Below are 24,089 nucleotides of genomic sequence, written 5' to 3'. Positions count from 1 at the left end.
TTGTGTTTGTGTGTTTGCGTGCACGTGCATTTACTTGTGTGTATATAGTCAGAGGGCTGCCTTGACAAAGACCTGAATTCCCTGTGTATTGCTTCCTGGTACCTATGGCCTGGCTGCTGAACTGTTCTCAGATCCTTGTAGGAAGAACAAGAGAGAATCATCTAATGTGATTCCTCTGACTTCCTCCACCCTCAGCCCCAAGGCAGAGCACCACAGACCTCTTCCTGGCAGAGTCCATTACAAGGACGTGCACTTTAATGATCACACTAAAGGCCCTGCTAAGTACCATAACTGTCAGAACATCTGTTGCAAGAGTCTTTCCCTTGAGAATATGTGTGTGTTTTAGAACAGGGGCTTCTGGTACTGTCTTCACTCCTGTACCTTTGCATCTAACAAAATTATATATATATGAACATAGGGTCTATAGGAATATAAACTAGGTATGCACATTTTAAAAATTGTGGATAATATATCATGAGAATATTTGTTTTAAAACAGTTATCCAGCATATATGTCTACTTTTGTCATTGACTAAAGACAAAAGCAAATGTTCATACTAATGGGATGGGTGCTCGTAATTTTTTTTATATAAAAGAATATGTCTCAGCTGAAGATTTGCTATCACAGGACGTAGAGCACACTCAGCAATGTTTCAGACTTGATAGACATTTGATTCTATGATAATTCTGAGAATGCCACTTTACATAATGGCAAAGTGTTTATTCAGCCATTTCAAAAGAAATTTGAAATTCTGTCCTAATCCCAAGCCAAAATTTATTTAATGAATTTTTTTCAGTGAAACACAAGCAAGCAATCTTCAAAACTTAGACATGCTAATGTTTTTTGCATTTCCAGGTATGCATGTTTTGTCTTTATGTATGTCATATATGTGCTGGTGTCCATGGAGGTTAGCGGAGGGCATCAAATCCCCTGGAACTGGAGTTATACATGGTTGTTATACCATGTGGGTTCTGGGAATTGAACCCGAGTCCTCAAAAAGAGCAAGTGCTCTTAACTACTGAGCTATCTCACTATCCCTCAGACCAAATATAGTAAAGTCCAAATATATACTAATTTGATAGTTGCATGCTGAGGAATTATGGTAGGAAAGTATTAACAGTCTTCTTCGTATTCCAAAATTAAACATTAAGCAGGGCAGACGATTTCATATGTATGTATAAATACTGCCATGATAGCCTTCATTCTTCCCAGATCTGAGGGGAGGGGGGTGTCCAGGCATGCTCATTACTGTTACATTCTGTGGCAGAAAGCACATGCAAAGTACACACGTCGTGTGTTCAGAAAGAAGACTGTAGCGAAGTCACATGAACGACACAGGCGAACGCTCTGTGGGATATTCCGGATTTGTTGTGCATTCAGCATTGAATTTTGCATTATTTTGTTGCTGCCTGTTAGAAGCCTTTTCCTCCTGACAGGTTCTCTGCAACCCACATGAGATCGTGACCTACAGTTTCGAGAAGCTGAGTTTTACAGGGTCAGCTTATTTATCACCAGTCTCCGCTCATGGTGGAATGCGAACTGATGAGGAGCTTTCATTTTTAATTATTCATGTTTATATGTGTGCTCCTGCCTGCCCACAGGATAACTTGGATAGGTACCAAGTGATATGTGTTCACATGCCCACAGAGGTTAGAAGAAGGTGTCAGAGCCCCTGGAACTGGAGTCACAGGTGACTGCAAGCCACCTGATGTAAATGCTGGGAAGAGAACCCAGGTCCTGTGTAAGAATAACGAGTGTTCTGAACCACTGAACCATCTCTCCAAACCAGCAACTAGGGCTTTTAGATGAGATAATATTGAAATGTAGAATACAGAGCATGCTTTTTCTGTAGTCTTTCTAGTCAAATCTTCCAAAACACAAGACCTAGGCTCCATAAATATTAAGGTTTTAGGTTAACAGACCTACCTCACATTCTCTTGGGACAGGAGCAACTGAAATCTACATAGTTAACAAAAACTTCTCATGAAAAACAGTTTTTTTTTTTATTAATGCCAGTCCTTGGGACTGGAGAGCTGGCTCAGTTAGTTGTTAAGAGTATTTGTTGCTCCTGAAGAGGACCCAAGTTTGGTTCCCAGCAACTGAAAGATGGCTCACAACCATTCATAACTTCAGTTGCAGGTAATCTGACACCTCCTTCTGACCTCTGAAGGCACCAGGCATAGACATGGTGCACATACATGCATGCAAGCAAAAGAGTCCTACGACATAAAATTAGATAAATCTAAAGCAACTAACCGCAGTCCTGGCTTTGTGCATTGTTACCTTTCTAGTTTTATATATATACATGATGCTTAAGAATACTTTTTCATGACAACAGCTTTCTAACATATGCAACCTAGCCTAATGTCTAGAAGGAGCAATGTTTTCATGGTCTGCATTAAGAATTTTGAAGAGCTAATGAGAAAAATCCACTCCAAGTAGCTAGGAATTAATGAGAATCAATTTTTTTCTTTAACACATTGATTTTATAGTGTCCTGGCATAGTTAATCAATACTGGGTTTGTTAAAGTGTTTTGCTCTGTTTTGTTTTTTTAAGATATTCTGGAGTGTATACAATAACATCCCTCCTGTGACCAGCCTGCCTTTGAGATGTAGTTATCACTTAATGAGAGGAGAGAGGCGACCACTTTGGTAAGTGTGTATGGTTCACCTGGAGGTAAAGGTGGGAGGGAAATGTAAATGTCTGGGACCCTCATGAGGACTCATTTTGCCTATGGTGTGCCTCTTAACAGCAAGCATGCCCTGCTCATCAAGGGCCAGAGGCTCAGAAGAGCCTCCCGTAGCTGCTGTAATTATTTGATATAGTATGAGGGCACTGGATAGTTAGCTTGCCCAGGCTCAGCCTCTAATACCAATAAACCCTTACATCATTTAACCCTTCACAGTTACTTACTCACAATGAGAATGTGATTCTGTCTCAGCTCATTGCTCAGTGAATGGTAGAAACCTGAATTAAACAAAAACCAAGTAGAGTTCAGTTGAAACCTGTAACTGAGAAGTCCGCAGGTACGGCTGGTGTCCCCCACATCTGGTTTTCCAGGTTTCATCCGGACTCTGACACTCTCCTTCATGTTTCCTTAGCTTTCTCATTGTTGGCTGGGTTTTAAGTCAGACATTCCCATTCCTGCGAAGACAGATCTCTCTCTGGAGACTGAACCTAAAGCCTTACACCCTGTGCTGCGCAAGCACCGTACCATTGAGCTTCATCCACATCCCTGCCCCCCACCCCCATCCCCCCACACACACCCTGTTTTTTGAGATAAGGTCTGACAAAGTTGCCCAAGCTGGCCTTGAACTCATTTTGTAGCCATGATAAGCCTTGAACTTGCCATTCTCTGCTTCAGGGATGACAGACCTGTACCACCAGTCCTGCTAGCTGTGAGCCGCAATTGACACCCTTCAAGCTTATCAGTTGTTGGGATTCTCCAAGCCACCACAGGCTCACTATGGGTCAGCTCTCCATCCCTGGCCAACCATGGAGATGAAGAAGAAACTATAAGCAAACCTAGAATCTTTAAATGTAGTGTGTCTTCACAGCTAGGATATGGAATCAGCCCTCCCTGAGTCCCTCTTACATGGAACTTGGCATGCTCTTCCATGCAGGAAGTGGCCGTTAAACCCTGGTCTGCCACACAAACACCTGTTAAGTCTGTGACCCCAGGTTTACATGGAAATTAAATGAGACAATATCATGAATACACTTTGGAATACCTGTAAAGTAGTTGCACCAATTGTCCATCCCCAGAGAGCCAGGGAGCCCCTGGGTACCACTTCCTCGAGAATGAGGACCTCGTAACCCTGCACCCAATTCATCCGCATCACAGCTAATTCCATGTTGCCTCCTCTCTCATCTCCGTTCCCTTTAACATTCATCTGACTCTGCTCATAATCACAGAACTGAGGGACATTTACTTATAAACACGTGTGCGCCTTTATTTTTTTTCTGTCACACCAGCTATTGTTAAATGGAAATAGAAATATTCCATCATGGAGCACAACTTTAAATGTTGTTCTTTGATGTAGGGAGGAGGAGAGTAATGCGAAGGGTGGCGTGTGGAAGATGAAAGTTCCCAAGGACAGCACGGTAGGTCTCTGCTGATAACTTCCCAGACCTGCCTGGCGTGGGCTTGAGAGTGTTGTGTTCTTCAGTGAGCAATCCTAGGTGGAGACGTTCGTTTCTGCCATTGCTGATGGTCACTTAATCCTATCACCTTGAACATGTATCATTGAAAAAGCCAGGTGTTGTGGCTCGCACATTTCTCCCTAGCACTCGGGGTGGTGAGGAGAGGGGCAGAGGCAGGTAAATCCCTGAGTTCAAGTTCAACTTGGTCTTCAAAGTTCCAGGATAGCCAGGGCAACACAGAGAAGCCTTGTCTCAAAGAGAGAGGGGGGGGGAGGGAGGGAGGGAAGGAAGGAAGGAAGGAAGGAAGGAAGGAAGGAAGGAAGGAAGGAAGGAAGGAAGGAAGGAAGGAAGACTGAAAATGTATAATTGTGAATCTACAGACATCCTGTGTCATATAGCCATCAAGGTTTAGAGCAGAGCCATTGGGAGCTTCATGATGGCTATTTCCTCCCAGGCATGCCTAACACATGCAAACTGATCTTCCACAGAAGAGCAGGATACTTCCCACCAAGGACTCTGTCCTCCTGACCAAAGACCAATGGGACCATGAAATGGAAAATGGGGACACTTAAGGGTTCCCCATTCATTGTGGTTCATGGAGATGGGCAAGCCTCAGCAATCTAGATTTCTCAGGAGTAAATCATTAGCCTGAAAAATGAACATCCATTAAGCCCTGGGAAATGACAAAACTCCTTTAAGAATAGACAAAATGGTCTAGGCATGGAAGTAATGTCCCTCTGATAACAGAAGGTATAAACAGAGGCCAGAGAATCATGAGTTCAAGTTTTAATGTGCCATTCAGTGAGACCCTGTGTAAAATAACAAAAATAGGGGCTGGGGAGATGGCTCGTCTGGGAAAGTGCTTGCCACGGAAGCATAAGGACTTGAGTTCCAATCCCCAGGAGCCATGTGGAAAAGCTTCGTGTGGCTGTGAGTACCTGTTACCCAGTGCTGGGGAGGCAGAGATGGGAACGCCTTTGGGACTTGCCAGCCAGCTTGTCTGGGAAAAGAGTGAGATTCTCACTCTCAAAAAATAAGATGGAAAAGTGACTGAGGAGGACAGCAGAGATCAATCTCTGGCTCCCACGTGCCCCTGCACACATATGCAAACACACACATACTCAAACACAAATGCACACCCCAATCCATACATAAGTAATACAAATCCTTAGAATAAAATGGACTTTTTTTTCTGATTCCTTTCACTTGATTATGGTCAAAGAATTGAAATACTTCTGGGAAGCTACACACGTGGGCAGGAGTCATCTCCCTGTGAGCACACACTTCAAGTTACAACCAGATTCACTGGTCAGGGCTAAAGATCTGGTTATTAACGTTGCCAGCATGGAAAACAGCAGAGCTGAATGGGAGTCAGGCAAGGTGTGTGACCCTCTCTGCTCTGCTGAGAGAGAACAAGCAGAAAACAGGAAGTGCAAGATACAGTGCTCCCCCACCCCATGTGTGTTACTTCACTTGTATGCTGGTTTATTTTGGGGGTGATGGGGAGCAGCCCTGAAGCCTTGTATATTTATGAGCCTTTTTTACTCGCCCTAGACTTGGAACTCACTGGCAGGCACCGTGGTGCTCACACCCAGAGAAAACTGCTCAAGGCAGTTTGTTCTGGCCCACCTCGCCAGCTCACAAGGCCAAATTCAGGCACCAATGACACACTTTTTGTCTGGATAGGTGCATGGGTTTCCATGGCTTATCCTCCTATTAGAATTCTGGGAGGCCAGAGCTCTGCCTGTATTCACAACAGAAGCCCGAAGCCCCCCACCCCACCCCGCCATGCTATCCTCTCCCACCCCAGCTTCATCACCAAGGGAGCTCAAGATCAAAGCTGGACCGATGGGAGAAGGAAAGGTCTAGGAAAGAAGACTTGAGCCTTTCTAGGAGTACAGGGTCACCTTCAGCTCCCAATTTAAATGCTGTCACGTCACCTCGGCTAAAACCTTAAGCAGCTGCTGCAAGCTCGTTAGAATGTAATAATAAGCATTGTTACAGTTAATGTGCACTGAGCGCCTGGCATATGGATGCATGCCACTATTTATGGCTCAGCCTTAAATCTTGAGCCCTCTCGTTGCAGCCACTCTGTGAAGCAGTTCCTGGCAAACATTATGCTTGCAACATCCCTCTGAGGTCAGTTGTGTGGTTACTCCCTCCCAGATGGAAGTTGAGGCAGCTCATGGCCTGCTCAGGTCACAGAGAGTAAAGTGAGCAACTCCTTAGGATTCAGACTGAGCTCTGAAAGCGGAGGAACTGTGGCAAGGGGGAGCCTGGACCTTTCCCGGGGGAGAAACCAGGAGAGCCATCGAGCCTCCAGTGTCCTGCGAGTGGATCCCCGTCACTTGACAGCATTAGTACCTGTTCATAGAAGGAGCTCTGGTGTTTCTCGTCAGCAGGAGGCAGACTAGAATGGATGCACTTCCAGGGAAATTGTGCGTGCACCATAGTACATAAATTTATCATTCAGTGCAAATAACCTGTCAGCAGTGAATGGAGTTTTACAAGTCTCTGGCATTCAGTAAATAACAATGTTTCTTAACATTCTTGACTGCAGTAACATCTTAAGTGGTAGCATTTTAAGTACCATATCAACTGCAGGGGGAAAAACAAAGAGAAGGATTTTACTAATGGCACTCAAATGTAATGGGTTGGTTTGTACACTTTGAGAGTTAAAAGACATCAGAAAATGAAGTGAGTTGACGGCTTGCCCCCTCCCCCCAGCTCTTCTGGCATTCGTGGGAGCTTCGCTAGCAGTGAAGCCCCTGGGTCGCATGTGTCTGTGCACAGTCACTTGCAGCGTTCCTGTCCGTGTATGATTGCACGTATTCACTTTGATGAGTTGGAGGTTCCAACTGGGGGTGGGGAGCTGGTGTCTCTTTAGCACCTGGTGATAACTGCCTAAACATTTCCTTGTTTTTCTTTTTATTCTCTCCTACGTTTAGTCCACAGTTTGGAAAGAATTGTTGTTAGCGACCATTGGAGAGCAGTTCACAGACTGTGCTGCAGCAGGTAGGGAGGCCACAGCCCTTTGCCCACGCCCTGGTATGCTGGGCTCATATTTGTTATTCACAGACCTTTGATTTTATGTCTGGTCCTTCTGCTTGCCTGCAGGGTATTGATTTTGTAGCTGTGATGTAATTTAGACTTGTTTCTGTGCCTTGGGGTTTGGGGTGAGATTCGTGTATATAAGCACATGCGCATATTTATATGTGTGTACAGTCAGCCCTTCCTTTCTTCAGATCCTGTATCCATGGATTCACAGATCAAAAACCAGTAGAAGGCATGAACAGTACCTGTAATAAACACATGCGCACGCTCATTATTCAAGAAGCAATGCAATGCAAACAACTTGCACAGCATTCGCTTTAAATATTATAAGTAGAAAAGAGATGACTCAAAAATAAGTTTGGCTTGGTAATACAGCTCGGTGAGAGAGTGCTCACCTGGTGTGCAAAAACAAACTGCTCCAAAATAAATACCTAAATAAGTATTATGTGCAAATGGCATTTTATATAATGGTCTTAAATAGTCATGGTATGGAAGGGATGTAGAATTTATCTTGCATAAATACCAAGGGGTGGCTATATATTATAACTATAAAAACATACATAAATGTGTGTGTGTGTGTGTAGGTATGTTCGTACGTATGCCTACATTATTTCCTCTCATAACAGTTGCAGCCATTCATCTAATATAAATAGGCAGAAGGAGAAGGTAAATCTCTATCAGTGAGCTAGCATCATTGGTGGTAGGTTTTCTGTAGCTGCCTCATCTTTGGGAGGGGGACAGTGCCTGCCATGCCTAGTGGGATGGGGTGAGTAGGCACGGTTTCTTCATCCGTCCCAGCTTATCCTCTTCCTCCTGTTCTCCTGACTCTGCACACAGAGCAGCCGACTCAGATGACTACGATGTCTCACTGTTCTTGCTGAGGTTGAAACAAGAGACTTGCATCTGCAGAAGGCTTTGGCATGCTGAGTAGCCTTCAGAGAGCCCCTCTGAGATCTGTGTGTGTTGGAGCTGGAACCGTGGACTCTGTGGTCCAGCCATGAGCTCCGCCGAGCCCACACCTCTTCCCTTCTGTGATCCCTTTTTGTTTACATCGTGTTTATCACAGAACCATTCAGAGAGGGCTCATTGCTTGTGTCAGGGTCTCTTTTCTTCTGGGGCTCTCCAAAGCATCTGAGGATACCCTTAAAGTTCTGTGGGGTGTGGTTGTGGTTGTTGTTGTTCTGTTGTTCTGTTGTTCTGTTGTTCTGTTGTTGTTCTGTTGTTCTGTTGTTGTTGTTCTGTTGTTCTGTTGTTGTTCTGTTGTTCTGTTTTGTTCTATGCTGCTTTTGCTTCAGAGTTTTATCTGCTTTCTTTTGCTGATTTGGCATTGTTTTTTTGTGGACTGGCGTATATCAGCTGGCACCCAGACTTAGGCTGTCTCTGAGAGCCTTTGTCACCCTGACACCCATGACCTCTGACCTTCACCTGCCTGGAGCGGGGTAGGGGAAGTGCTCACCTGTTCTGACTTTCTGTAACACCGTTCTCACGGCTTTTACTCACTGCAAACAAAGTGTGTGTTCATATGAAATGGGCTTACAAGTGCAGATCTCTTCTGTTCTGCTGGAGAAAAGCTAACAACTTTAGATCGCCCAGCCCGAAGTGCACTCTGTGTGTAGCTCTAAACACAGAAGTCCCGGAATAGTCATAACACCCAGTATCGAGCAGAGAGAAGGCCAATTCTTCTGTGGCTGACAAGAGAGTTGACTATTAACCTCCAGCGCTTCCATTAACCAGCTCTGTCACTTGAGGCAACCAGCTAATCTTTCTCAGCCTCACTTACAAAGCATCTTCAAACTCCTGGTCCCGCTGTCTTCTGCTGCCAGGGCTCTGCCACAGCCTAGGTGTGGCTGGCTGCTTCTCCATGGGAACATTATGCATTTCATCACATACCTGCCTTCTCCTAAGATCTTTTACCACACTGTGCAAAAGGGCCCATCCTGTCCTGCTTGCCGGAAGCCAAGCCAGAGTGAAATAGTGACCGTTGGCGCTGTTTGGCGTCTGCTGCTGACCTCACCCATTACCAGTAGTGCATGAAAGGATCATCCGACAGGACTGGGGAGCACTCACGACTCCCCGCAAACTGGGTCAATGGCCTGCCCTTCTTGAGAGTGGAACACTTGATCACCTCTTTCTTTAATATAATAATCGTCCTTTTATATGAAACTTATCATCTCCTCTCCCCATGGTGAGATGAGCGATGCCACAAGTAGATGCAGCCTTGCTTTCGTTTTATCTTGGGTTTGGATGCGGCGCATGCATAGCAATGTCCCTGCATTATTGCTGTGAAGCCTGGCAACAAGTCACAAAGTCATCACATCCTTTTCACAAGATTAATGCCCTTTGCCCTCCAACCTGCCCTCCTCTTTCTCTTCTTTGTCAGGCGCCATCCAAGTTGGTCGAATCCAGCTTTGAACACCATAGTCTAATTCCGTCTGGTTTTGAACACTTCTATACATGTTCACAGGGTGTCAGAATATGCACCATAGCCTTGATCAAATTAATTCATAAAGGAAACAGGCAGAGAGGAAGGCAGGAAAGGGGGAAATGGAAAAAAAGGGGAATTATTTCACAGAAAATGGTTTCTCTCAGCAGACTTGGTATGCCTGTACTTGTCTCCTAATGTCCAGGAGACAAGCAGAAGAACCAATGGCATGAACAGCTCAACCTATGATCGATGGCAAATTAGCGTGTATCCGCTAACATAAAATCCCTAACTGGCAATGCTAATGCTTCTCCCTCGGATGCTGCTTATTGGCACAGAGTACGCAGATACGGAGAGACGTCTCTGTTTCCTGACTGTGTCATCAGCATGCAAAACTTGGAGTCAGAAGCTCAATTTCTGTCAGTTTGCTGCCAATTAGTGTGGACAGGGCAGCTGCGCAGGAGCGTGAGGGTACAGTGGGTTCATCCTCCAGCCGCCACGTTCAAGGGCGCCCGTGTTGCCCAAAGCCTCTGTTAGTCAGTATAGGTTGATCCCTAAGGACCATTGGCTGGGTGCTAACAGTAGAGCGTCACTCAGAAGATGCTCAGTGCACCTGTCATGCTAACGGGTAGCTGCCAGCTCTTTAGCCCCTGGTCCAACACACTCAGAAGGGGGATGGCTAGAAGGAAGCACCAGAGGGCAGAGTAACTAGGAAAGGAGCAGACAACGCACACAGCAGAGGAGCCACTGGACACAGTCTAGCTCCAGAGAGATTCGGAGCAGATCGTGCCAACAGTCCCGAAGCATCCAGCAGCTTAGCAGGACGTCACAGAACGTCTCACTGGCTCTTAACAGAGAGGGCCAGGCTTCAAGCACATAGTTCATCTGAGTTTACTTGGCTCTCAGAGGGCAGGGAATTATGCAACCTATTTTAGAAAAAAGTCTCATCCAAGCAGAGTCAGAAAGTGACAGAAAGCTTTGGGTAACATGTTAAAAAGGGTAGAATTTCCTTATCTGGGAGACTCACTTGGCGTGAACACTGATTACTGAATCCCCGGCTAACTGCGCTGCGGCTCTTGTGGCTTGTGCCGAACTGGCTTCCCTCGGCAGCCCCCACGGAAGCAGTCACTCACCACGGGTCCCTTTCCTGTCTGTAACTCACAGCTAGAGTGGTGGGCGCATAGATGTGATCAGGCCAGCTTACCCACCCCTTGCCTTTTCCCCTCTTCCCTCAGATGACGAGATCATCGGAGTCAGCGTGAGTGTGCGGGACCGAGAGGATGTCGTCCAGGTGTGGAATGTCAACGCCTCACTAGTGGGCGAAGCGACTGTGCTAGAGAAGATCCACCAGCTCCTGCCCCACATAGCTTTTAAAGCAGTGTTTTATAAACGTAAGTGCTCCATTTCCACTCGCTGTTTTCGAGATTCTCCTGCCAGACTTGTAGAGCTAGAAGCACATTGCGAGTGAGGCGAAGGCAGGACCACCCGAGACGCTACTCACACAGACCACACAGTTCAACACAACGCTCTTTGGGTATTTCTTTTTAAAATCAAGTTTAGTTTCAGAAATTAAAATGAGATTTTTTTTTTTTGTTCTTGCCTAAGTGCATGAATTGGAAAAGCAACTATACGTTGTATTCATTATTTCAAATAGTTGAACCTGAACTTAAATTTGTCAGAGGCAATTCTATTCTGTTGGGAGTAATAATAAGAGCAAATGAGAAAAGTCATCCAGTGAGCTGGCAGGCAGATGGTCGAGCATCCTTCCCACACAGGAATTTACCATGTCTAACATATGGGGGGGGGCTCAGGGATGAGTGACAGTTCTCCTGAAATGCTACCCCCTTCCTCATTGTGACTGTGGCAGAGTCACCAAGAGTTCCCATGCAGCGGTGCACACAACTCTTGGTGTGAACAGCGTGTGGACCCATTGTTTCCATTGTGGTGTGTGTTCATCGCCTTTGTGTGCTCTTCACAGACACTCATCTTTTTCATAATGAGAACATCCTATCGTGTTAGAACCAGTGTTTGATATAGTGAGTAACAGGAAGTGATTAACAGCCCCACGCACATCTGTGATGGGTTGTCTATGTCCCCAACTGTTCTGGGAGTCGCTAACCCATTTTTTCTTACTATTGTATTTCATTGACTCTAAGGTGCTTTTGAGCAGAATATGCCTTATTATTTGATTACTTAATGAAAAAAAAATCAGCCAAGTGTCTTCAGTTAAACCAGGATGATATGTTGGTTGTAGAGTTTTGGAGATTTGCAGGGGACAGAGCAGAGGCATCTTAGAATCTCTGAAATATAAGTCATCATTGTCTCATTAGTCTTGGTCCTTGTCGAGAGGCTAAAATTCAAAATTTATGATTACCCTAGTGTTATAGCATCTATGGACACCCAGGCCTCCCTGGGAGGAGTTCTGTAGGCAACATCAACGAATCAGGATCCACACAGGGAGATGAATCCCTCACTCTGTGCACTCAGGGGGTACTGATCCTCTGAATTATGATAGAAAGTTTAAAATGAAAGAGACAGAAAATGCATCCTGGAGCGTTGCTCTTGGCTGTGCAGGGTGGAGGCAGAACAGGCGCATGGGTACCATTCCTGTTCCTTAGGGACACGTCAGCTCTAGCTCACCCCAGGTAGCAATGTGTGTTCTGGTTTCCAGTCCATAAAAATAACCAGCACAAACTGCACAAGGAAACGTGAGCTAGCATCAAGTTCAAGCGGGCCGGTACTTGAGTGTGCCCAGCACTTGACTGAGAGGAGGAGACAGCAGTTGGGGGGTCGTTGGGCTTTTACTGTACTTGTACAGAGTAACCATAAGCAGTCACCAATGCCCTGCTTGCCCTCCCTCACCTGGGTATCCAGAAGGTTGGTCTCTGATGATCTCCAAGGTTCCTTCTGCTTTACAGTTCTGTGAATCGACAGGTAGCGAACTGGTCAGCAGCTCAGCGTAAAGTCGGTGGTATCCTCCTAGATAATTAGGGCCTGAATTTAAGGCCAAGGCATAGTCACCTAAGAACGACCAGGGGCAGGCAGTTCACTGCTTAGCTGTTGGGGTGGCTGGAAAGAGGCATTGGGGTTAGGAAGACACCAAGCAAGGAGAAAGGAAATTGCGCCCGGGCAAGCTGAATCAAAGCTGAACAGACCCTGCAGGTAGTTAGCACTGTCAGCTGTGTGAGTCAGAAGGAACTGGCTGCGGGTCTAAGCAAAGAACTGCTTTTTAATGACACACATTAACATTTAAAAGCTCAGGCTGTGCACATAAAAAAAAAAATTGGAATTCCCTGTATTATTTGCCATGGAGCAGGCTGTCCTTTACTTGGCACTGTTGCCAGCACCTGTTGTATAAGTGATCTGGACAGAAATTGGCTCCCAGGATGAGGGATAGCCCTGGGTGAGCCAGGCTGGAAGTGGCCAGTTCATACCACCTTTGTCTTGCTAGGGGATCCTGGCTCTCTGGAATCTGTAGAAGCCAGCTGGCTAGATGACGGAAATGAATCCCAGTTTATCCAGCCCTGGCCTCCAGCAGGCATTGGCATTCCTGTGATTTCTTTTCTATTAAGATAGATGATTTGAATGAGAAAAATCATAATTTATACACTCACCCTCCATAGTTCCATTAAGTTCCTTGGAGAGCCGAAGGCCAAAGGCCTTTCGTTATGTGGTGTGAGCGCTATGGAGGGTAAGGGTGGGAGAGCCCAGAACTGAAGGTGAGCCAGCCTCTCTCCTCCTGTCCGAGTCCTGCCATGTGGGTGCAGCAGAGAGCAGTCTCCACAGTTTCATATAATTGGGAAAAAGCAAAACTGTGTTTGTGGCACTTGAAAATTGTATCGGTGTTAAGTGTGAGTACCCGTCAGCAGCTGGGTAGCATAAGGAAGCCCTCATTTGAGCCCACATTTTCTATAGCTTCTTCAGCAATCAGGAATTGCATGGATTACTACTAAAAAGTCTGCTGGCTCTTGGATCTGGGAACAGCCCTCTAATTGCTGCCCCAGGGATGCCAAACGGCCCCACAGTGCTGCAGTGCACCTGCTGTCAAGCTCTGACCACTGACACTTCTGGGTTTCAGCAGTGGCTGTCCTGACCCCGAACACCTCGAGATAAGACAAAGCTTTGCATCTTCACTGTCTTTGAATTCATAATTTTCAAATCAGCATTGCTGTCATCTATGGCTCCTTATATTGGCCCCGAAACATAGTATCGCTCACTGAATACCGGTCTATGTTTTATTTAGTGTCTTCCCTAAAACATCTTTCTTAAAGACAAGAATTAGAGTTGAGGAGTAAACTCTTTAAGGGGACCTGAGTTCAATCCCCAGAACCCACACTTAAAAATAGCAAGGGGTAGGGCCAGAGGAGAGGGCTCAGCAGTTAGGGTTGTGTACTGCTCTTACAAAGGACCTGAGTTTAGTTCCCAGCACCCAGGACAGATGGGTTACAACTGTTTGAAACTCCAGCTGCAGGGGCTGTGACACCCAGTTCTGGCCTCTGCAGACACCTGCACTCATGTACCTTCCCCCACACAAGGACATGTAACTTAAAAATGAATCCTTAAAGAAGAAGCTGAGGCTGGAGAGATAGCTCAGCAGCAGCACTTGCTATAGAAGTGTGAGGACCCGAGTTCACATCCCAGCATGGGGAAAACTGGGCATCGCCACACACACTAACCCTGCACTGTGTGGATAGAGGCAGGGGGCTCACCAGTGCTCTCTGGCCCTAATCCTGCCCTTAATGTTCAGTGAGAAAACCTGTCCAAAGGAATATGTCAGAGAGTGACAAAGCAGGACACCCAGTGTCCTTCCTCTAGTCATGTGGTATAGGTATGTGCACCAGCATAATCCGGTGCATGTATAGTACCTACTATAGTACCTACATGTACATACCACAGCTCTGTATATAAAGATACTACCACACACATACACACACAAATATCACATACACACACATATACATACACCTAACCACACACACACACACACACACACACACATATACACTACACACACAGATATACACATATACTACACACACATCGCATCCACACGTACATTCACACACACATTACACATGTATGTACATGCCACATACGTAATATTCAAATACATATACATACAGCATGCACACCATACATACACATGCTTATGCAGACACACATACACATACAGAAAGCTGAGTTTGCTGGTATCTACTTATAATCCCAGCACTGGGAAGGTAGAGACAGGTGGATCTCTGGGGCTTGCTGGCCAGGCTAGCCTTTAGCAAGTTCCAAGTCAGTGAGAGATCCTGTCTCCAAAACATAAGATGGATAGCATCTGAGGAATAGCAGCCAAAATGATTCTTTGCCCTCCCTGTTCTCTCATCTTCCCTCCCTTCCTCCTTCCATCCCTTCCCCCTCCCTTCCTTCCTCCCTCCAGTCCCACACTATCCCCTTCACATGCAACTATACCTGCGCATGCAAAAATGTACCCAAATAATGAAAATATTTTAAAAGCTAAATAACTCAGTTAGAAACTTGAAGTTGTGAGACGTGTACAGTTATGCTTGGGCAGAGGTTAGGTCACCCATCCTAGTTGCCCTGGGAGTTATAAAGTATGTCCCTCCCAGTGGTTTATCCAGATGAATTGCTGCCGGGAGCAGCTACCTGAGCTGATCTGGAAGGACAGCTAGGCCAGCTGTCCGTTCCCTTGGTAGCCTGTATAAAAACAAGAGAAGGAGGAGCTATGGAGGTGAGCACTCCTGGAGGTGGAGCACTCCTGGAGGTGGAGCACTCCTGGAGGTGGAGCACTCAGCCGTGTCTCCCTTTATTGCCTGGAGGAGTGTGCAGAAGCACTAGGACTGAGTAGCCCTGGCTATATCACACCTTGCTTCATAATGACAGGTAGACACCCCTCAGTCAAACTTGGCCCTTTGGGTTACAGCTAATATTGGGTGTCTCGGGGCCTCCCATTTCTCATCTCCCAGTTTAAAAAGTTTAAGTCTTTGAAAAGCATACTTTTTAAAAGTCAATTTCCTAATTAGTGATTCTACAAGACAAACCATGAAAATCCCTGAGGTGTAGGCTGAGGGTTGGGAAAAATAATAGATTCATTGATTTTTATGGAAGGTGATGAGAAGCAGGGGGCGTAATATAATTCCCACCCCCCTCTTGTGTGGTTCTGTTTTGTTTTGTGTCATTTTATTCTTGAAGGTAGGCTTGTGCCTGGCTCTGTCTTCAGCCGTAGGTCCCCCTCCTTCCCATGCATTTTTGTGGGGCCCCTTCCTTCTCCTCCTGGCGTTTGCCTTGAGCCCGGCGTTCTCCTCTCATAGGTTTTGGTGGATGAGTCATGCCCCAGGCCCAGCAAGAAGAAACAGGCAGCAAGCCCGCAGCTTGTTTATTCCTTGTTTTAATTTTCATTATTACATTTCTCAGGAAATGCACGCCTTAGCTAAAAGTTACTGGAAAAAAAAAAAAGGAAAAAAAAAAAAGGTATTTGAGTTCTAGCCAACATCTGGGGAAGCTGAATGAGATGCCTAGAGGAGGGTTGGCCCAGCCTTTGCTTAAAGTTTTCTTTCCTTCTTTTCTTTTTTGTTTTTTTCTGTCCTTTAGCCCATGAAGAGCATCATGCTTTTGAAGGTGGACGTGGAAAACACTAATTGCACTCTGTAAAGAATTCTTTGTCCTTTGCTGATTGGTTTTGGAAACGGTCTTAACAGGAGGGAGAGTGAAGAGAAGACTTGCCGAAGCCCGATGCTGGTCCATTTAGAGTGGGTTTCTGTCCTTGCAAACCGGGCCATTAGGACTCAAAGTGGCAGGTGGGGTTGGGGAAGAAGGTGCGGGTTTCTGCCATCGTATCACTTGCTTTAAAGAGAAAGAGTGAGAGAAGAAAGAAAGAAAGAAAGAAAGAAAGAAAGAAAGAAAGAAAGAAAGAAAGAAAGAAAGAAAGAAAAGAAAGAAAGACTTTCTTAAAGCTTTCCAAATTCTCTGGGTTTTTTTGCACTCTTCCCCTCCCCATAAGATTCCTTATTCAGGGTAATTATTGTTTTCTGCCCACCCTTTCATTGAGGCATAAGAGTTGGGTTTCCCCTTCAGTGACTCTACTGTACCTTGTTAAGGAACATAGCCGCCACAGGACTGCCTGTGAAGCCACAGGGCACCAGGAGGAGGCCTAGCCTAGCAAAACCCTTTTTCTGATAAATTGTTGTGACACTTCCCTGCATATTGTGAGCTGGGCATTGTTTCTTTTGTGTGTGTGTTCCGTAGAAAGCACACTCAATTGATAGCACACACATCTTAAAACCCCTTTAAAAAGCAGTATAAGGAAAATAAATTGTTGGTTTGCCTAAAATGAAAACTTTAATCACAATTGGGTGTCAGGCTCCAAATCAAACTCTAGGTTTTGGGGGCCTACAGTGTAAGTATTTCTAACCAGAATTCCCCCTCCCCACCATATCTGACCCTTTCAACAAAAGACCCAATGATTTGTCCTGAGAGGAAACCTTCTATTTCTGATTTATAGAGGAGGCGATGTGTATTAATTGTGGGGAGTAGAGCTTCTTCCATGTTGCAGCATGTTTACCCAAACCAATTCTCACATCTTTTGTTAAGTGAGCCGGCTTTCCTGCCCCTGTCACGTGTCCTTTCTGAAAACCGATGGCCTTCCTGCAGAGGCGTCTTTCCCCTCATCTGTGCACTTACAGGAAGCACCTAGCCACTCACACAGCTGCCCTTGAGTGCATCTCATTCCTGTGGACTGTGTTATTCGATATTGGATTATAGTACCAAAGAAATACTGCCTTCAGTAGAAGAAAACCTTTCAGAGCCTCCCAGCTCCTCCCAGATGTTCCCCGGTTCCCTCTCATCTTTGCCCCACCCCTGGTCATTTTCCTTCAGAAAGGGCTTCTCCCCTGCGGGCTTGGGTCAGATCCATGGGCCAGTGTGCAGCTTCTGTTCTTCTCAAAAGGGCGAATTTTTAATTCCCCTTGCACTGTGGGAAGGAGAGGTGGGGTTACACTAAGCCTTCCACATGCATTTGTAAATAAAATTCCCATTCAGATATTTCAGATGGCTCTCGGTAGCATCTGTTTATAAAAAGTCAGGGGCCTCCACTTGCATTGCTAAACAGGAAGCCAAATTAATTAGTGGTCAGAGCGTAAGAGGCGCTTCTTTCCCAACCTTAAGTCCCTCCACGGTTTCACTCATGAGGGGCTCGGATCCTTCTTGTCTCAATGACGTGCATTTCTCTGAACAGTTTCTAAACTTGTTTTAAAACTATAACTCAAGGACTTTAAAACTTACTGTAGACACAATTCCTTTTTATAATATAAGTATTTTTTTCTGACAGATTAGCACAAAGGATATAATTGACTTCAATATTATAATTGTCATATGCATATATATATTTCCATAAGTAAATAAATTTTGAGAAAATTTTATTTTTGAACTTTATTTAAAGCATTTGTGATAACATGTTCAAATTTTGCGTGTATGTAGCTTTTGAAGTAAAAATAAAATAAAATAAATAGGAATGTTAGGCTCATGTTAATGCTTTCGAGTTTCTATTGTTTATGAACACAAAACATGACAACCACACAAAGCAGTTGGTTTGGTTTTGGTTTTGGTTTTTTGTCCCAGTGGACTTGTGCACCTGTTTCTCTTTGGGAAATGCTAACCACGAGAAGGATTTAACCTGACCAATGTTCAGAACCTGACTCTGAATCACTTTGAGTAGATTTTGTCAACTTTTGCTCTGGAAATGGTTTTGATTGAATATTTAGTCATGATTGACCGAGAACTAAGCTGACCTAAGCAGTTTAAAGCCTTTCGTTGCCTCCTGACAGAAGCTGATGATTGGGAGATAGAGGCAACATTTGGGGCACATGACTCAGAGTCAGAGCAGTTCAGCCATCTTGGCAGCTGCTGGGGCAAGTGGAGAACCCAGTAGAATCTTGGTCCTTCAGCCAAGTCCTGCAGGTGCAGCCCTGGCTATTCTGCAGAATGCTACACAGAAACCAAGGGGCTTGCATCCTTCTCCTGTAAGTCTGTGAGGTGAGCCAGGAATCAGGCTGAAGCCAGTGTGTTTTCTTCTCTGTCCTACGATCCCCTTGATTGCTACAGTATAGGCTCTTGCCTACATTGGGAGAGATCCACCCCTGAATCAGGACAACTAGGAGCCACGAAAGACCTGCCCCTGAAGTATTTCTGTGACGTGACTTTTGTGAGCACTTTCTGAAAGTTTTTAAGATTTTCTTTTCTCCCTAGCCATCTCCTCTTTCTGAACTGACCTAGCAAACCTGCAATGCTGTAATTTAATTCATGGTCCCCTTGACAGAGAACGAGCACAAGAAGGAAAACAAGACTCTGAGAAACCGTAAGGTTAAGTTTACTAGACTGTCCTTAGCGCCCCCCCATTCTTTGCTTTAATATGCCTGCACTGTAAATACAGTTATAAAACTTGGCCATCAGAAAGAACTTTAGATGCTAATTGCATTCAGTAGACACAATATACTGTATAGCAGCTGAGCCTTGACTGAACTTGTCTCTGGTTGAAGGATAGAGATCTAGCCATCAGGAGAGCTGGGCATCAAAGTCTGTGACTTGTGATCTACACAGGCTTCTGTGTCAGGAAGACAGTGGCATCTGTCTGCCTGTCCTTCCCTGCAGGTCATCCTGGTCAGCACTGAGCCTCTGACCCACTCTGGCTAACATTACAGCGCATGCTCAGATGTCCTCGTGACACCAGCTGCTTGTCCTCACTCCCTCTACTGACTGAATGGCATTAGATTTGGGGTCTAGAGACCACTGTAGTGTGACAGATGCTCCACTCCCCACGAATTCCAACTTTCCTATGCACACAAAGCTGACAGCATTTGCAATGATCACATGGTGGCGCTGCCCTCCAGCTGACAGTTCTGAACCAGCGCTCCTGTGGGGGGGGGGAGGGGCGGGGGGAATATTTTAAGAGCTTGCTGCCTGCTGCTCTAGGGCTTTACAAAACTTTCTTTAGAGAGCATACAAATCATATTTAGCGATAGACATTGAATTCTCATATGCCTAATAGAAACAAATCACAGACAGAATGCTGTAGACACACTTTTAAAAATCTCAGCTCCCAGCCTGCTCTTGGCTTTTTAAGTACTGATAGATAGGGGGAAAAAAACCCACATAAGAGTATAGGGAAATGTTTTATCAATATCTGATTAGCATGGCTAATGATGAACTATTAGGGTTCCTTTCTTTTTCGATAGATATAGAATGCCTTTAAGAATGCAAATTTGCCCTTCCCCTCCCCTGCGAAAGGAAAGAGGAGTGCCTTACGTGGTTTCTGTATCACTTTAGCTTACTCTTCAGAGTTTGGAAGACTCACAGAGTATAAAAGGGGGAACAGAGAACAAACAGAAAAATGCTTTAGAAATGAGCAGATAGGGCAGTTAGGTGGGTCCCCGCCTCAAGAAAAACCCTAAACCGATTCCTTAACCATCTGACTAGAGACTGGAGGTTAGCATTTCCGTTTGTTTTTATTTTGCATATGAATGATCATGAAGAATTCTTTCATTAATCTGCTGAGGCCAGAAGTCTTCATCCTTCATGGTGCTGACAAGACTCTCAATTTTAAAGAGATCCCAAGGACACAGAATTTGAGAGTGGAAGGGACCTTTGAGATCATCCGGCAGTGTGTCTTGACTGCTTAGTGGGCAGAAGGACCACTGTGGCCCTAGCTTATCAAGCATGTTCCCTGGCTGCCCCCTGCAGCTTTGGGCGTCTGCATTGTGAGCTAGCACCCTATAACTCTAATGAAGGCCTTGAGGCCTTAAGACTTTGAGAACCTGCAATTATATCCAACTTCTGCATACTACCGGTGAGGACACCCACCCAAGCTCTCCAAGATACCCTGATAGCAGGGTTATCACACCAACAGTCCTAAAAAAAAATCACTACTCAAAGGGAAGATAAAAATAAGAACGTTATAGCTAGGAACACAGTGATAGAGCCGTGGTTCTTCTCTTTTCTAAATAACATTCTAGCCTGTTAAGAGAAGAAAAATTAATGTTCAGAAAAAAGTAGCTACTCCATATGTGCAGTAACTACTTTTCTATAATGTCTTATGGCATCTGGGGTTCAGCATCATTGAACAAGATTAAATGAATGTTACAGAGCTATAAAAGCGCATGTAAAATACCGCAAAACTGTTCGGAGGACTATCAAAGTAGCCTGGGAATGAGTTCCCACTAAAATTAATTGTCACTTTCTAAACGTAGCTTAGCCAAGCTGTTACTAAACTGGAGGGAGTCTTTAATACATACAAGTGTTAAAAAGGAATCAGATAGGCGCTCCCCAGAGCATGTGGATGGGAGGCAGAGGTCATCGTGAAGTCAGTACGTTTTGTCCATCATTGCTGCTGAAATTTATAGTCTCATTGTATCTGTGTGTGTCAGATGTGCTTATTAGAATATCCAATAAACTGACCTTTGGATATTCTATGCTCTGTGTCCTTCTGAAATCATGGGGTTATAGGAATGTGTGTTATATGTTATTGTTTTGGTTGATTCATTTGATGAAACACAACATTTCCAATTTTACCTTTGAACATTAAAGTTGGATTTTTTTTTCTTTGAACATCTGTTTGGGAAGAAGTGTTTATTTGGGATTTGTTAAACTGGCAACTTTGTGTTACGGAAATGACTCTAAAATCAATGCTTCCGAATTTCTGATGGGAAATTAGTGTATCTATTGTTACATGCAAAAAAAAAGCAATTTATTACATTTATTAAAACTGTAAAAGGATAAAATAGACTGTAATTTTATCACCCCATATATTAAATGAGGACTATTGAAGACTTTGGATACGTTTTTAACACACGTGCAAGCTTGCTAGTCTTAAGCGATATTGTTTTGGGAGTGTGTATTGAATTCCCTTCAGATTTCTCAGACTCTAATCAGGTAACCAGGTTTTCAACCACTGTATGTGTCCTTAAGCACTGTTGGTGCTGGGTCCTTGGTATTCATTTACACTAAGTCACCATGACCTCACGTGTATCCTCCGGGAGCATTTTTCCCTCTTTGAATTAGCACACAAGAGAATTTCAAATGGAAACTCCTCTCACACACTTCAGCTGGAGGCATCTAGCAACATTTGTCTCACGTTTAAAATCTTATCAGTGGCTTGAAAGTGATTCATTCTTTCAAGCTGTCTTACCTGTGTAAGCCAAACCAGGTTTGCCTGCCTCATGTTTCTGGTGTGTGTGTAGTTCCTCCCCCACCTTCCGCCACCCCATATTATACCATCTGTGCCCTGTGCAGTCTGGGACCCCTTCACATCTGGCTACAAGCTGGTGTAATGCCCTTCCTTTTGATCTGGTCTCATCGAGTGATTTGCTCAGTATTTTTAAGGTCAGACTGAAAAACTTTTTCTGCTCTAGTTATTTTTTGATTTTATATCTCTGTGTGTTTGATGTACAGATACATGTGAACGTTGCTTCTATAAGCCAGTAATTTTTATTCCAGCCTTTTGCAGCGGTAAGGTAAGTCAAGCCTGTATTCTTCTCACTCAAAAATGTAGTGATTTATATGTTTGGTACAATGTTTATTCATCCCAGAGTCTTTGCTGCTCTTGCATCTGGGACTCCATTGCTATGACTTTATTGCATTCCTTCTTTTTTCAAGAAAAAAAAAAAGTAGAGTGTGCTTAAGAGTTACCGTCTCTCAAGACTCGGCTTTGAGGTCTTTGCTCATCTGTTGCCACTAATTCCTTCTCAGGACTTGGGTTCTTGTGACTTCAAACAAACAAACAAACAAAAAACTTTCATCTTCTGGGGTTAAAATCTCATGCAGTTTTATTATCTTTATCTTAATTACATCTCTCTCTCTCTCTCTCTCTCTGCGTGTGTGTGTGTGTGTGTGTGTGTGTGTGTGTGTGTGTGTGGTGGTTGTCATAATCCTGCACAAGGCACAGCCCAACTTCCTACCAAACGGCTCTGCTATGTGTGGAGTGCCTCCACAGCGCCTGGGGGGGTAGCGGGTTCTATGTGACTTCTCGTTTCTGATTTATGGAATAAATGCAGTTGCTATAGGACTCGTTTTGGCCCCGTGGAAAACATTTTGCATATTCAAATTCTTTTTTTAACCTTTTATTTAGAACTGCTTAAGTACATTAAGTCCATTACTTTTCTTTCTCTTTGGGTGCCAAAGTTTACCTAAAGTTTTCCCACCTCACCAAGCAAAATGCACCGATTCTTCCTTTCCGCTTGCATAACATATCCCTTAAGAACAAACAGAAACTCCAGAAAACTGATGTGTCTTCCATTCATCCCTACAGTTTCCTGTCTCACTTACAAGCAGGCAGTTCAAGCTTATGTACGTGAAGCCCAATTCATTTTAACACAGCAAATTTCATGAAATCTGCGAGAGGCAGGCAGGGCATAACATTGAGGCTGTGAAATCTCCTAGTGCCTCCTCACGCTGGAGTCTGCTCGCAGTGACGGAGCAGGTTCTGTCGCTTTATCGTCTAGTGGGCACTTTTGGGAACTTGCTGTTTGTTGTTTGGTTAGAAGTTCTGCCTTGCCACCTCACATACAGGGAGCTCTCAGGGGGCCAAGACTGTGTGCATATACCTTTTCTTCCTCGGTGACTCTTTCTGTGTGATGATTACTGTTAGGAAAAGAAGACAAAAGAAACTTTTAAGTGCCTTCACTAGTGAAGGCACTAAAAAAAAAAACTTAAAAAAATTTCTGGAATCCTACAAGCTGATAGGTCTTTTGTTAGAGGAAGAAAAGAAAACAGTAGCTTTTTACAAGGCTCAGCAAGTTCAAATATATATATCATTGAAATATATTTCTATTTCCCATCATCTGCCTAGGCCACGGTGCTGACTAGCTTATTCCTTGCCAGAGAAAATAAGTTTAAATCATAAGCATATTTAACTAGCAAGCATAAATCATAAGCCTCTCTAACCGTAAGCGTGTTGAACTCTGCACAGTTTGTACAGATGCCGTGGCTGACTCTGTACCCCTCCCTCCCCATGGCGAGGATGTGGACAGGGCTCCTACTCCCCAATTTCCTGTGCAGCTCAGGGAACTGAAACCATTTGTTTTACTGCGCCTACAGGATTCTGTAAAGTTTGGACCCGGAGCAAGGTTTAACTTGATCCTCCTTTCATACCGAGGAATGATGGGGGTGAAGGTGGCCTCCCTCTAGAAGCTATATCCCCAAAGTACCTCAATCACAAAAGACAAGATGCTGCTGTTTAAAAATGTGTCTTCTTCTAAAAAAAAAAAAAGTACAAATAAAAAAAAAATAAAATAAAACCCACAGCATAATAGGGTAAAAAATGCTAGCAGAGATTTATGGGCTTCAAAGAGCAACTTCTAGGAGGTTGACTCTATGGCATTCTTTTTGACAATGCACACAAAATTCTGCTTGTGTCTTGTAAGCCCTGGCTGCCCCTACGAGTCAATGTCTGGGCAAAGTTCAGCGTGCTTTGGCTAT

At 44.5% G+C, this 24,089-nt stretch overlaps 1 protein-coding gene across 4 annotated transcripts in view; it reads left to right on the top strand.

Annotated features, from left to right (window-relative positions):
* The window catches only part of Eif4e3 (eukaryotic translation initiation factor 4E member 3), a 70,995-nt gene extending 49,606 nt beyond the window's left edge, over nucleotides 1-21,389 (top strand). For 2 of the 4 annotated variants that reach the window (XM_030255549.1, XM_030255548.1), the window contains exons 4-8: nucleotides 2,558-2,652; nucleotides 4,045-4,105; nucleotides 7,093-7,159; nucleotides 10,856-11,011; nucleotides 16,215-18,150. In XM_030255549.1, coding sequence (XP_030111409.1) covers nucleotides 2,627-2,652; nucleotides 4,045-4,105; nucleotides 7,093-7,159; nucleotides 10,856-11,011; nucleotides 16,215-16,261 — 357 coding nt within the window. In that variant the 5' untranslated portion in view covers nucleotides 2,558-2,626 and the 3' untranslated portion in view covers nucleotides 16,262-18,150. Of the gene's footprint in view, nucleotides 1-2,557; nucleotides 2,653-4,044; nucleotides 4,106-7,092; nucleotides 7,160-10,855; nucleotides 11,012-16,214 lie in introns of all 4 variants that reach the window. The other 2 variants (XM_030255550.1, NM_025829.4) reach the window with 2 other exon arrangements.
* The last annotated feature ends 2,700 nt before the right edge of the window (nucleotides 21,390-24,089 follow it).

The sequence above is a fragment of the Mus musculus genome, chromosome 6 (assembly GCF_000001635.26).
Source record: "Mus musculus strain C57BL/6J chromosome 6, GRCm38.p6 C57BL/6J".
NCBI classification, from domain to species: domain Eukaryota; kingdom Metazoa; phylum Chordata; class Mammalia; order Rodentia; family Muridae; genus Mus; species Mus musculus.
The sequence above is the reverse complement of the archived record's forward strand: the minus strand, read 5'-3'. Positions and strand labels throughout refer to the sequence as shown.